General features: G+C 44.4%; 1 protein-coding gene across 1 annotated transcript in view; it reads right to left on the bottom strand.

Annotated features, from left to right (window-relative positions):
• Positions 1-2,490, bottom strand: part of TXLNA (taxilin alpha) — a 30,775-nt gene extending 28,285 nt beyond the window's left edge. The window contains exon 1 of the mRNA XM_073665704.1: positions 2,266-2,490. Coding sequence (XP_073521805.1) covers positions 2,266-2,380 — 115 coding nt within the window. The 5' untranslated portion in view covers positions 2,381-2,490. The remainder of the gene's footprint in view (positions 1-2,265) is intronic.
• Between the last annotated feature and the right edge of the window lie 11,296 nt (positions 2,491-13,786).

Raw genomic sequence — 13,786 nt, 5'->3', positions numbered from 1 at the left:
GGATTATCATTGGGGAACATTGCTGCCCTTCTACCATGCATTTTTAATGCATTTCCCCAGCTGCAAAAACGCTGCGGAAACGAATTAAAAAAGCATCGTGGGCACACAGCCGAAGAATGGTCTACAATTCCAGCAGAGCATTGTAAGAAACTCATTGATGGTTACCAGAAGCGGTTGTTCAACCAAATATTAGGCTGAGGGTGCCAATACTTTTGTCTGGCCCATTTTTGGAGTTTTGTGTGAAATGATCAATGATTTGATTTTTGCTTCATTCTCTTTTGTGTTTTTTCCTTGCAAGCAAATTAAATGAAGATAATAATACCAAAAAATTTGTGATTGCAATCATTTTCAGGAAGAAACTGAGTATTATCTGACAGAATTGCAGGGGTGTCAATACTTTTGGGCACCACTGTATATACATGGTTTTATCTCCTGTTATACTATTGATTCTTTGTACCGTGAAGCAATGGGTCTTATATAGGCTGTTTTGTGATGAAAGAGTATGGAGAGAGAGCGGTCAGCCAAATCATTGTTTGATGGACAGATATCTATCGTGTATGAGGGGGCTTAAAGGGGCTGTCGCATGAACAAAGTACATTTTAATTAATAGACCTTGGAATAAAAATAATCTCCACAATTGGATGTGTTTAAAAATGTGCCACTGCTGTGTACTGTGTAATGGTTGTGTCTGACCATGCAGGTACATGGTCTGATCATACCACATCTCCTGGGCAGGGGAGGAAGAAAAAGTATATAGACATTACAGAAGGAGATCTCAGCTGATTCTTTCTGTGAGGTTAAACATTTCACTGCCTGTTTAAAAACAATATTACACCTCACAGAAAGAATAAATTTGTGATCCCCTGCTGTAATGTCTGTATACTCCTTTGCTTCCTCCCCTGCCCAGGAGCTGTGGTATGATCAGACCATGTTCCTGCACGGTCAGACACAGCCATTACACAGTACACAGCAGGGGCACATTGATAAGATTATCTCAGCACAGGGACATTTTATTTAGACACATAGATCTTGGAATAATAACTTCCACAATTCGATTAATTGAAATGTACTTTGTTTGTGGGAAAACCCCTTTAAGGCTTAAATGGAATTTCAGCCACGGCTGTGGAGTCGGAGTTAGTATAAATTGAACTGACTCCTAAAATCTATAATAAATTGGGTACAGTCATAAAATGCAGGATGTGCTGTAAATGTTTTCATAATTTGGGAAAGTTATGAAATGTCTGTTCTATTCCTGATCTAAGGATCTTGGCTTTTAGTTTAGATAAATCTGTGCTGCACTTTATGTAGACGCTCAGTAGTGAGGCCGGGCTGTGGAGTCGGAGTTAGGGAAATTGATTTCAGCAGACAAAAGGTAGATCAGAAGTCCCAGACTTACATGCCACATTTCCTGTCACTCGTGTAGTGTTGTCAGGGAGACCTTGTCGGCGTTCAGATCACCATACACTAGAATCCCCCCTAGTATGAGCAGTGGCAGCTCTACAAGATCATCAATATATGTGGTGGTCTCTGTGACACCACTGCTCACCTGGTGGCAATCAGATCAGATCTCACTTAAGGCATTGGGGCTGTAATTTTAGGTACTTTCCTTTAACTATGTAAACAGTGCCGGATAACCCTAGAAGTCCTGGCGAAAGCACCTAACTATACAACCCCTTTTAGCCCTGATTGATGTACATTTTAACAATCTTTTTATGCGTCCAAGTTCCAGCCTGAAAGTGGATTTTGGAACCTGAGCCAACAGTATCATAGGGATCCATGATGCCATTAGCTCGGGTCAGAAAACTCACCACCAGGCTGGGACTGGCAGTCGGAATATGGACCCTATAATACACTAGTGTTATGGCTGCCTCTATAAGGCCTTAGGCCACAATGGATTTAGAATAATGTCTTCCTTGGATCCCAGTGTGGTATAGTCGGATCTTCCCTTTATCTCTCTTCTCACATTAGGATCTAATTTGGGGTTTAGGCAAAAAACAAAACAAAACAACAAACATGAAAATCTGCGACAAATAGAAAACAATCAAGAACAGAACAAAACTCCCCGCCCTGTAAACAAGACCAACATAACCTCATCCTGGCACCGTGGGCCAACCTGTATCAGTGTGGGGGACAGATGGCTGCCATAGGTGGGCAGCCACTTGGCAGATGGAGGGAGCTCTAGTGACTAGTCCCATTTAGAAGGTGAGGTTTTCTGTGGAGCTCCCCTGTCAGGGTGGGCACAGTCAGAAATCAGATGGCACTCACCTTGGCTGGCAGCTGGGCATGGATCTGCAGAGCCCTGTCCTTCAGGAGGTGGTAGGGGGGCAGGGGAGGCTGGAAGTGCAGCTGTTGTGCAAGTTTGCATTTCCTGGTCCTTCATTGTCTGCGCTGTGAAGGGGGAAGTGAGAGACTACAGTTCAGACGTTGGCAAGTGCTGGCTCCAAGCAGCTAAAGGACCTTTGATGATGTCATGGCCACGTGATCAGTCACATGTGTGGGAGGAGTCAGACTCTGGGCTGTGCTTCCCTTGTGCAGCACAGAGGGTTACAGTTCCCGCCTTTCCTGCGGGGTGACTGTGTGAGGCAGTGAGAATGGTGCAGAGACATACAGGCGGCCACTCACCACACAATCAGTCACACTCCCTAGAGCCCTGCATTATGGCAGCATTGGTTTTGAAACGTCCTTTCATTTGTTAGGAGTCTTTAACCCTTTCGCAACCTTGGCTTTTGTCGTTTTTGCTTTTTCGTTTTTTGCTCCCTTTGTTCCCAGAGCCATAGCGTTTTTATTTTTTTGACAATATGGCCATGTGAGGGCTTATTTTTTGCGGGACAAGTTGTACTTTTCACAGTCATTACTAGTTTAACCATATCGTGTATGGGAAAACGGGAACAAAATTCCAAGTGCAGTAAAATTGCAAAAAAAGTGCAATACCACAGTTGTTTTTTATTTATTTTTTCCACGTTCACTGAATGCTAAAACTGACCTGCCATTCATATTCTCCAGGTCATTACGAGTTCATAGACACCAAACATGTATAGGTTCTTTTATATTTAAGTGGTGAAAAAAAAATCCAAAATTTGGTAAATAAAAAAAAAAAGCGCCATTTTCCGAGACCTGTAGCGTCTCCATTTTTCGGGATCTGGGGCTGGGTGAGGGCTTATTTTTTGTGCGCCGGGCTGACGTTTTTATTGATAACATTTTGGGGTAGATCCGATGTTTTGATCGCCCGTTATTGCATTTTATTGCAATTTTGCGGTGACCAAAAAACGTAATTCTGGCGTTTAGAATTTTTTTCTCGTTACACCGTTTACCGATCGGATTAATTCTTTTTTTATATTGATAGATCGGGCGATTCTGAACGCAGCGATACCAAATATGTCTATGTAGGTTTTTTTTTTAATATATATTTTATTTTGAATGGGGCAAATGGGGGGTGATTTAAACTTTTATTTTTTTTATATTTTTAAAAACTTTTTTTTTTCACTTACTGCATGCTTCAATAGTCTCCATAGGAGACTAGAAGCAGCAGTTGTCTGATCGGCTCTGCTACATACAGGGGACCAGCAGATCCCCTGCATGCAGCAGAAATGGTCCTGTGCTATGAGCGCCGACCACTAGGTGGCGCTCATAGCGACCAGATCATGACAACCACAGGCGTCTGCTGCAGACCCTGGGTTGTCATGCCCACCCATCGGTGACCCACGAGCACGTGACGGGGTCGCCGATGGGCGGGGCTTATGACGCGCAACCCGGAAGCGCGCTTTAAATGCCGCTGTCGGAGATTGACAGCAGCATTTAACATGTTAACAGCCGCGGGTGGATCGCGATTCCACCCGCGGCTGTTGCGGGCACATGTCAGCTGTAAGAATCAGCTGACATGTGCTCGGTTCAGTGAGGGCTCAGCACAGCAGCCCTCACTGAACGGGGGGTACGCAAATGTGCATACTAATACGGCATGGGCTGTAAAGGGGTTAAAAGTTTAGCAGAAATTTTCCATTTCGCCTAGTGGTGTAGTCACCATTATGGAGTCACAGGAGCCTCACGAAAGTTTGTAATAGTGGGACGCCAACAGAAAATGTTAGATTTTTCCACAAAAAAAAACGTTCTTTTGGACCTAAATTTTTCATTTTCACAAAGGACGCGATTTCACCTGACAATGATACCCCATATGGGGTCAGAAGCTGCTGTTTGGGCACAGAAGGGAAACAGTGCCATTTGGTCTTTGGCAGATTTCCTGAGGTGCCAAAACAGCAGAGACCCTGAGAAAATGACCCCATTTTTGAGACTGCACCCCTTGAATTTATCTAGGGGTGTGGGAGCATTTTGAACCCTCAGGTGCTTCGCAGAATTTTATACCACCAGGACATGGAAACAAAAAAACCTATTGCTAATGTTGCTTTAGCCCTAAATTTTTTTCATTTTCACAAGGTTAACAGGAGAAGATGGACCACGCAATTTTTCCTGAATACAGTAACACCCCACATGTGGTTGGAAACTAGTGCTTGGGCACACGGCAGGGCTCAGACAGGAGGGGTGCTGATGTTGGAGTGCAGGTTTGTAGATGTCACGTCATATTAGCAGAGTCCCTGAAAATGAGCCAATTTTACAAATTACACCCCCCAGTGAACTCATTTGGGGGTACAGTGAGAATGTGGATACCACCGGTGTTTCATAGAATGTTGCCCCACTGAGCCGTGAAGATAAAATAATTCCATGGTTTCTCCTAAAGATTTTTCATTTTCACAAGGGTTAATAGGAGAAAATGGATGCTAAAATGTGTTAGACAATTTCTTCTGGATAAGGCAGTACCACATATGTGGCTGGAAACAACTGTTTGTGCACATGGCAGGGCTCGAAAGGAAAGGAGTGCTATTTGACAATATAAAACATCGCTTAGCACTCGGCTGTGTTATATCAGATAGCACTCAGTCCGATGTTATACTATGGGGCTGTGCAGATCTGCAATTATTTTCTCATGCTGATTTGGCATGAGAAAAAAATTGCAGCATACTTCGAGTGTATCTGATAATTGGACCGAACGCACCCATCCTGTCTATGTGAGCATGTGAAACATCAGACTGCACTCGGATGTCAACAGAGTTCAGTCTGATTTACGCGGACAGAGAAAAGGGAAAAATTAAGTTCTCACCTGTGATGCGATTCCCACATGCGAGAGAATGGGATCACACTAAGATGACACTCGGCTCAAACTTTGATCAGACTTTGAGCAGATTGTAATTAACATAATCGGTCCGACTCTCGCATAAGAGCATATGGCCATTTTACAGCACACTAAGGGCTCGTTCTCATCTGCGTATAAATCGGACAAGTGCAATCCGATTAAAAATCGGATTGCACTCTGACTAATGTTATTCAATGATTCTGTGCTGTTCTGCGATTTTCTTTTTCTCATCTGGATGAGAAAAAAATTGCAGTATACTGCGAGTGTCCACGTATACCTAATGAGACTTGCCAATGCAAGTAAATGGATGCGTTAAAAAAATCACACAGCACACGGACCATGCGCGTCCAATTTTCATGCACACATCTTAAAGAAAACCCGACATGTCATCAGCAAAGTACAGTAAATTCACATCTCGAACTCTCAGAATAGAATAGATATCTAGATAGAAAGATGTCAGTGAGATATATAATCAGTGCTTTGCATGTGTATTTTACTGTACATGTATTTAGCTAATAAATGCAAAAATAAATGAAAAAAGTGGCATGGAGTCCCCCTTATTTTAATAATCCAACTAAGGGAAAGCAGACAGCTGTGAGCTGGTCTTAATAGTCTATGAAGGGGCCAATAGCCATGGAGCTGCCCAGCTTATTAATATCAGCTCACAGCTGTATGTTTAGCCTTTATTGGGTATTAAAAAGGGGGGGGACCCAAACAAAATGACTGGATATTGGCCCCAGCCTAATAGGACCAGCCCTCAGCATCCATTAGATGCACCAATTCTGGCGCTTAGCCTCGGCTCTTCCGATTGCCTTGACACGTTGACAATCGGGGTAATGGTTTGGGGTTGATGTCAGCTGTGTAATGTCCTCTGACATCAAGCCCAGGGGCTAGTAATAGAGAGGTGTCTATCAGACATCCCATAACTAACCCCATAGTCAAAAGAAACAAATACACAAAAGTCCTTTATTTGTAAAAAAAAAAAAAACACTCCCTGACAATTACCCTCTTTTACCCAGGGACGTCAGTAAGGTTATTGCAGTTCACAGCTGCTGAACTGCGGTAGCCTTACTGACTTCACTGCTCGCAGCGTGAGAACCGGCAGTAAATTCTCACGGTGCGAGCAGTGACGTCACAACAGCCGGGTTCTTGCGCTATGCAGCGTGAGAAATGGTAGTGGCTGCAGCTCCAGTCTATGGGGAGTGTTTTTTTTTCACAAATAAAGGATTTCTGTGAATGTATCTTTCTTTTGACTACGGGTTAGTAATGGGGGTGTCTGATAGGCACCTCTCCGTTACTAGCCCCTGGGCTTGATGCCAGCGGACATCAACTCCAAACCCATTACCCCGATTGCCAACGCACCAGGCTAAGCGCCAGAATTGGCGCATCTAATGGATGCGCCATTTCTGGGGCAGTTGAGAGTTGGTCCTATTAGGCTGGGAAGGGGCCAATATCTGTGGCTTTTCCTAGACTATTAACCCCTTCACCCCCAAAGCCTGTTTTCACCTTCATGACCAGGCCAAATTTTACAATTCTGACCAGTGTCACTTTATGTAGCAATAACTCTGAAACACTTCAACGGATCCCACTGATTCTCAGACTTTTTTTCGTGACATATTGTACTTCCTGATAGTGGTGAAATTTGTTCGATATGACTTGCATTTAATTGTGAAACAGTTGGAAATTTGGCGAAAATTTTGAACATTTTGCAATCTTCAAACTTTTAAAAACTTTTCATTTTTATGCCTTTAAACCAGAGAGTTGTTTTTGTCACACAAAATAGTTAATTAATAACATTTCCCATATGTCTACTTTTCACCAGCACAATTTTTGAAACTTTTTTTTTTTATTGTTCGGAAGTTAGAAGGATTAAAAGTTGACCAGCGATTCCTCATTTTTCCAACAAAATTTACAAAGCCATTTTTTATAGGGACCACATCACAATTAAAGTGACTTTGAGGCTGCGTGCCCACGATGCGTTTTTCCGAGGCGGAAACGCATCAAAAACGCTTGGTAATCCGCACCCCATGGTCCCCAATGGCATTCCGCAATGTCAATGCACATGCTATGGATTTTTTCGCAGCGTTTCTGCAGCGCTCATAAATCCGCAGCATGTTCATTAATTTTGCGGAAGCGCAGCGGAATTGCCGCCATTGACTTGCATTGAGACGCATATAATCCGTGTCTGTACATTTGTACACGCGGATTATATGCGTTTCAATGTTTATTTTTTTATTTTTACGGTCACACTATATAAATCCATGCCGTTTGCATGGATTTATATAGTGTGACCCAGTTGTCAAGCACTTTCCAAGTGATGCTAATCGCCTGGAAAGTGCTTGTCAGTCCGCATGCGGAAACACATGCGTTAACGGATGTGGATACGCATGTGAATCCTCATGTATTCCGCATGTATTCTGCAGGGAAAACGCATGCACAATCTGCATGCGTTTTTTCTGCCAGGGAGATGCAGAAATGTTGCAGAAATTTTCTGCTTCATTTCTGCATCGTGGGCACATAACACCAAGCAATGTGAACTGAGGTCTAAGATGGTACACATGCAAGAAAAAGGGTAGACAAATAGGACCGGGTCCCAACTTCAGACCACCTAGGCCCGTGGTAAGCTACATATATACTAATCAGCTCAACAAAGGGTACTTTGATCAAAAATAGTTCACTAAGTACCCTATATTTAATATGCAACTTTGCTTTACATGTATATATAATGATGGTAGGGTATGAGATATATTTTTTGTCTTTTATAGGTTTTGCTTCTTTTTGCTAGTGTGAACATGCTCCTATTTCTTGCATGTGTACCATCTTAGACCTCAGTTCACATTGCTTGTTTTTTTGTCTTGTTTGCATTCTGTGCAAATTAAGGGTGTGGCATCCCCTTTGTTGAGCTGATTAGTATATATGTAGCTTACCACGGGCCTAGGTGGTCTGAAGTTGGGACCCGGTCCTATTTGTCTACCCTTTTATATGCATTACTTCAACTTTGATATACAGTAAGGTTTTTAATATAGACAGTATAGGTACCGTCCCAATTTAGGGTCACCTTGTCGCTGGTGGGACAGCTTGTATACTTTTTTTGATCAAAAATAGTTCACTAAGTACCCTATATTTAATATGCAACTTTGCTTTACATTTATATATAATGATGGTAGGGTATGAGATCTATTTTTTGTCTTTTGTAGGTTTTGCATCGTGGGCACATAGCCTGAGAGATCTACAGTATATGACAGAAAATACCCAAAATTGACACCATTCTAAAAACTGCACTCTTCAAGATAATCAAAACCACATTCAAAAAGTTTATTAACCCTTCAGGTGCGTCACAGCCTCTTAGGTGCCAGAATAGCAGTACCCCCTCAAGTGACCTTATTTTGGAAATTACACACCTCTGGGAATTCATAGATTTTGATTCCATTAGTGTTTTTCCTGTGCTCTACACTGAGCACTTATGTTGGGTGGGGGTTTCAGTGTAAATCTGCGAAGAACAGGATTCAATACCTCCCAACTTTTGAAGAATGGAAAGTGGGACAAATTACGCGGTGCACATAGCGCACTGCGTCAAATTTTGACTATGCTCTTGACCACACCCCAATCCACACCCATTTACCATTTCTTTCTACCATGGCAGGAGGAGATGTCAGAGGGGCGGTAGCAGTGAGGGACATTCTGAAGACGCTTGAGGCTGCAGGGCGTAGACCCAAATCCGGGACTGTCCCGCTGTATCTGGAAAAGTTAGGACTACAGATGAGCATATCGATACACAGGATTCTGGTCCAGCATCCAGGCCAGTGGTACCTGGTGGCTGGACTGGAGGCCATGAATCTCTTACCTTCTGGCATCCCCGGCGCAGCTTTTGACTAGCCAGAGCTGGAGCGACGTCATCTGTGAGTCCTGCTCATCTCTAGTTGGGACTTAAGGATTTTTATTCATAGTCGTAGCAGATCTTTCTCATATCTAGGTAGCTTCATTATATGACATCTGGCTTTTTTGTGTCTGTAAATCCATGTTCACACTTAGCATAAATACTGTCTTTTGTTTTCTGCCAGTGTCCACACAAAACTATACAATGACAATCTTCTCTGGTTATTGCATCTTTGCTGCATTTTTTATGCCTTTTCCCACTTATTTTCACACTTATTTGATGCCTTTTTGGTGCAGATGTGGAGCTGCATTTCTAATGTGTTTTTTATAGTACAGAAAAGCTTTCATTCTGCACTTAAAAAGTAAATGCTGCTATTTACATGCCTTTTTTAGACTCCACATAAAGCCTTTAGAGAAAAAAAAGCACCAAAACCGTCCAGCAGCGTCTTTAGACGCACAGGGGGCACAGTTTTCACAAAATCAAATCCACTGTGCTTGGACAGTTAAACGCAGCAAACACGCAATAATCAGAAAAGATTATTATTGCATTCATTGTGTGTTGCGGACATCTGCATACAATTTGCAGAGAAAAGCGCAGTAGAAAATAACCACAGCATTTATGCTACGTGTGAACAGGGCTTCAGTGTTACACTTTTATTACTTTTTATGTCTTTAATAGAGAAAAATATCAATTAAATCTTTTTTTTTACACCATTAACCGATCCCTGTAAATAATCTGATAGTTGTGTTGTGTGGGTCTTTACAGAGACACCAAATATCTGTGTTATTTGCTGATTCGTGTTGTTTAATGTTTTTAAAAAAAAGCTCAATAAAAATGAAATTATTGTAAGTGTTTTTCATTTTTTTAGGGGGGAATCTCTTTTATTCTCCCTCTAGACTATGGGGACATATAAATACACTGTTATATACAATGTATCTCTATGTATCAGTACAATTTGTCTGCGGGATTAATGGTTGCAATGCAGATCAAATATACATAATTCTATCAGTGACATCACTGGAGCATGTAGCTCATGGCTTTAGCTGTTGTCTGCAATTATAGAGGTTGTGGATTTGAATCCGAGGGAGAAGCTCAAAAAAGTAGGAAATAACATTTTTGTAATTGTTTTTTTATTAGTTTTATAGAAACAAAAAAATCTGACTTTTCTTCACCTCTAGAATAAGGGACATAGAGATACATTGTATATAACAGTGTATCTCTATGCACCTGTATAATCTTCTTTTGGGTTTATTGCCAGCAATACAGCTCAAGATTACGATGTACAATACAAAGTTATATTGTGGTACAGTGTTAGCCAGAAAAATCGATGTAAATACTTTTATGCCCAATGGTGTTCCTCCCAACAGCTGGGCCAATCGCATGTGGGCCCTACTGAGAGCAGTTTTGGCCAATGGACCACGGAATTGGAGATCACTACCGTCCAGCAGCTGAAGGGGCTCATCGCAACTGAGCAGTTTTTGTGGAACGGCCCGGAGCAGTATCTCCGTGACCGGAAGCCAAAGGGAGCCTCTGCAACAGCGACACTTGCTGATGAGTACTCTAACAACAGGATTTCAGAGGCCAAGAAACCTGGCAGCTGGAGAGGGAGTAAGATGAACGTGGTACCTGCTGTCCCTGCCCCTAAGCCCAGGGGGTTACCGCTTTGCAAGCTTCAGGTTTTCGTGGGTCCTGGACGAAAGAGTCTCAGTGGGCCCCTTTAATGCATACCACAATTCATGATGCACAGATAAGAAATATAGACATAGTACACTTCTTACATTACATGAGTGATATCTAATGTAAATTCTGCAATAGCTCAGAAACCGGCGAATCCTCGCAGCGCACAGTGCGAGCCCTGGGAGGATTCAAAAGTTTTAATTTTAGACCGGACAGTATAGTCCTCCATACAGTATTATGGGCACCACATAGTCCTCCATACAGTATAATGAGCCCCATATATTGCTTCATACAGAATAATGGACCCTACATAATGCTCTATACGAATAATGGACCCCATATAATGCTCTATACAGAATAATGGACCCCATATAATGCTCTATACAGAATAATGGACCCCATATAATACTGCATACAGAAGAATGGACCCCATATAATACTGCATACAGAAGAATGGACCCCATATAATGCTCCATACAGAATAATGGACCCAATATAATGCTCCATACAGAATAATGGACCCCATATAATGCTCCATACAGAATAATGGGCCTCATATATTGCTCAATACAGAATAATGGGCCCCATATAATGCTCCATACAGAATAATGGACCCCCATATAATGCTCCATACGGAATAATGGGCCTCATATAATGCTCCATACAGAATAATGGACCCCATATAATGCTCCATACAGCATAGGCCAGGCCTTGGCCATGGGACTACGGGACACCAGCGCTGAGATGACTCTTGTGCGGCATGAGCTAGTATCCCCACAGGATTTGGTACCCTGAAAAACCCTCGCTGTCTCCGGGATTGGATGAGTCTAACCGTTGCTGCCCGTCGCCAAGGTGTATTTGGACTGGGGCGTCGAGAAGGGAGTGCGGGAGGTGGGGGTATCTTTGAATATTCCTGCTAGTGTTTTGCTTTTGACAGACTTGGGGCAGTTAGTGTCCCAGTACGTGGCCACTGAACCCCCAAGGCCTGATCCTCCAGACAGCAATGTAATGTCCACCCCTGTTGATGTCAATGTGAGTAATATGCCTACTGTTGGGGATGTGGGTGATGTATTGTGTCCTTCTTCCCTCAGGGGGGAGGCGATCAATCAAGCCAGCTGTAATAATGCCTTAGCATGTGGCCAGCAGACATGCTGGAACCTGTTGTAATGGAGGGGGGGCATGCAATTGAGGGTGGGGTTGTCCCAGGGAGGTAGGGCTCCCAGGTAAGACCTCATTGTAGGGTTCCTCCACAACCAGGATGTCAGAGGGCCAGGTTAGTCAGTGTGGGCCGGCGACTTGGTCAGAAGCAGAAGGGAAGCGGGTACTACCCTTGGTTCCAGCTGTCATGCGCAGTGTCAGCACAGGAGCCACTCGGGGGTCCAACGGCTTCCCACCTTCCGACCAAGTGGCTGCCAGGTCACACAGAGGCCAGGAGACAGGTCCCGGGGAACTGACAGAAGAGTGGCAGTCTCGTCTAATCTGGCCACGTCCAGTCAGGGGTTTCAGGCAGCTTTGGAAACCGACGACAGCCTGAAAGCTCTCAAGGAGCAGGCATCACAGCCTCCCTTGGACTCAAACCTTGAGCGGGTGGTCTGGGACCAAGGGCAGGTGTACTGGATAAGGATTCAGCAGGGTTCACTGGAGGCGTGACCTAGTGACCGACAGTTAGTGGTACCCTATCCGTTCAGGGCGGAGTTGTTGCGGATAGCACACAAAATTCCAATGGCTGGACATCTAGGGATCCGTAAGACAAATGCCAGGCTAGCCCAGCATTTCTACTGGCCAAAGATGGTCACCAATGTGGCTGCCTACTGATGTTCATGCGACACCTGTCAGAGGATGGGGAAGGTGGGGTAGCACCCCAAAGCCCCACTGGTAACTCTGCCCATTATTGAAGATCCTTTCAAGAGGGTGGCTGTGGATCTAGTTGGACCGCTGTCTACTCCCAGCAGCTCCGGGAAATGCTTCATACTGACGGTAATAGACTATACCAGCCGGTACCCGGAAGCGGTAGCTTTGTCGTCCATTCGGGCCAACAAGGTGGCCACCGCCTTACTGGAGATTTTCTCCCAAGTGGGTTTTCCCCAGGAAATGCTCACCGACCAGGGGAACCAGTTCATGTCGCAGCCAATGGAGTCCCTCTGTATGCTGATACAGGTGCAACATCTGGTGACCAGCCCGTACCACTCAAAGACTAAAGGCCTGTGCGAACGGTTCTATGGCACCCTGAAGCAGATGCTTTAGATGTTGGTCGATTCCCATGACTTGGAACGGTACTTTCCACACTTGCTATTTGCCTACTAGGAGGTTCCACAGGCCTCAACGGGGTTCTCCCCTTTTGAGCTTATGTACAGGCGACATGTGCGGGAGCCCCTGGCTCTGGTGGAAGAGGTCTGGGAAGGAGACTTAGCCACCCCTGGAGTGTCAGTCATCGAGTATGTCGTGTGCTTCCAGGGCAAGATGCGAACCCAGGCCGACCAGAAGCTATGGTACAACCAGAATGCTTGTGAGAGGATTTACCAGGTGGGTCAAAAGGTGTGGGTACTGGTCCCCATACTCCAGGACAAGCTTCAGACGGCCTGGGAAGGACCGTAACTTGTGCACCAGTGGCTCAACACCGTAACGTACCTGGTCACCCTGGACCATGCCCGGCGAAGTCGCAAGACCTTCCATATGGACATGATGAAGGCACATCATGAGAGGGAGGCCTGCGCCCTCCCTGTATGCATCCTGCCAGAAGAGAGAGAGGTGGAGACCCTCCCGGATATGCTCACCCAGGCTAGGGCGGGTGGGACCATCGAGGATGTGAAGGTTTGCAACCAGCTCTTGTCAGACCAATGGCCCCAGCTGTGGGCATCCCTACACCCCTTCCAGGATTTGTTCAGCAACAAGCCCGGAAGGACAAAGTAAGCCATCCATCACGTGGACACCGGGAATCACCCCCCAATTCAGCGTTCAGCATATTGGGTCTCCCTAGAGGTGCAGCAGTACATGCGCCAGGAGATTGATGAGATGCTGAAGCTGTGGGTTATCCAAACATCCAGCAGCAC

The sequence above is a fragment of the Phyllobates terribilis genome, unplaced genomic scaffold, assembly GCF_046119375.1.
Source record: "Phyllobates terribilis strain yellow unplaced genomic scaffold, ASM4611937v1 Scaffold_2__4_contigs__length_985480577, whole genome shotgun sequence".
Taxonomy (NCBI): Eukaryota; Metazoa; Chordata; class Amphibia; order Anura; family Dendrobatidae; genus Phyllobates; species Phyllobates terribilis.
This window is presented reverse-complemented; position numbering and strand designations above follow the sequence as displayed.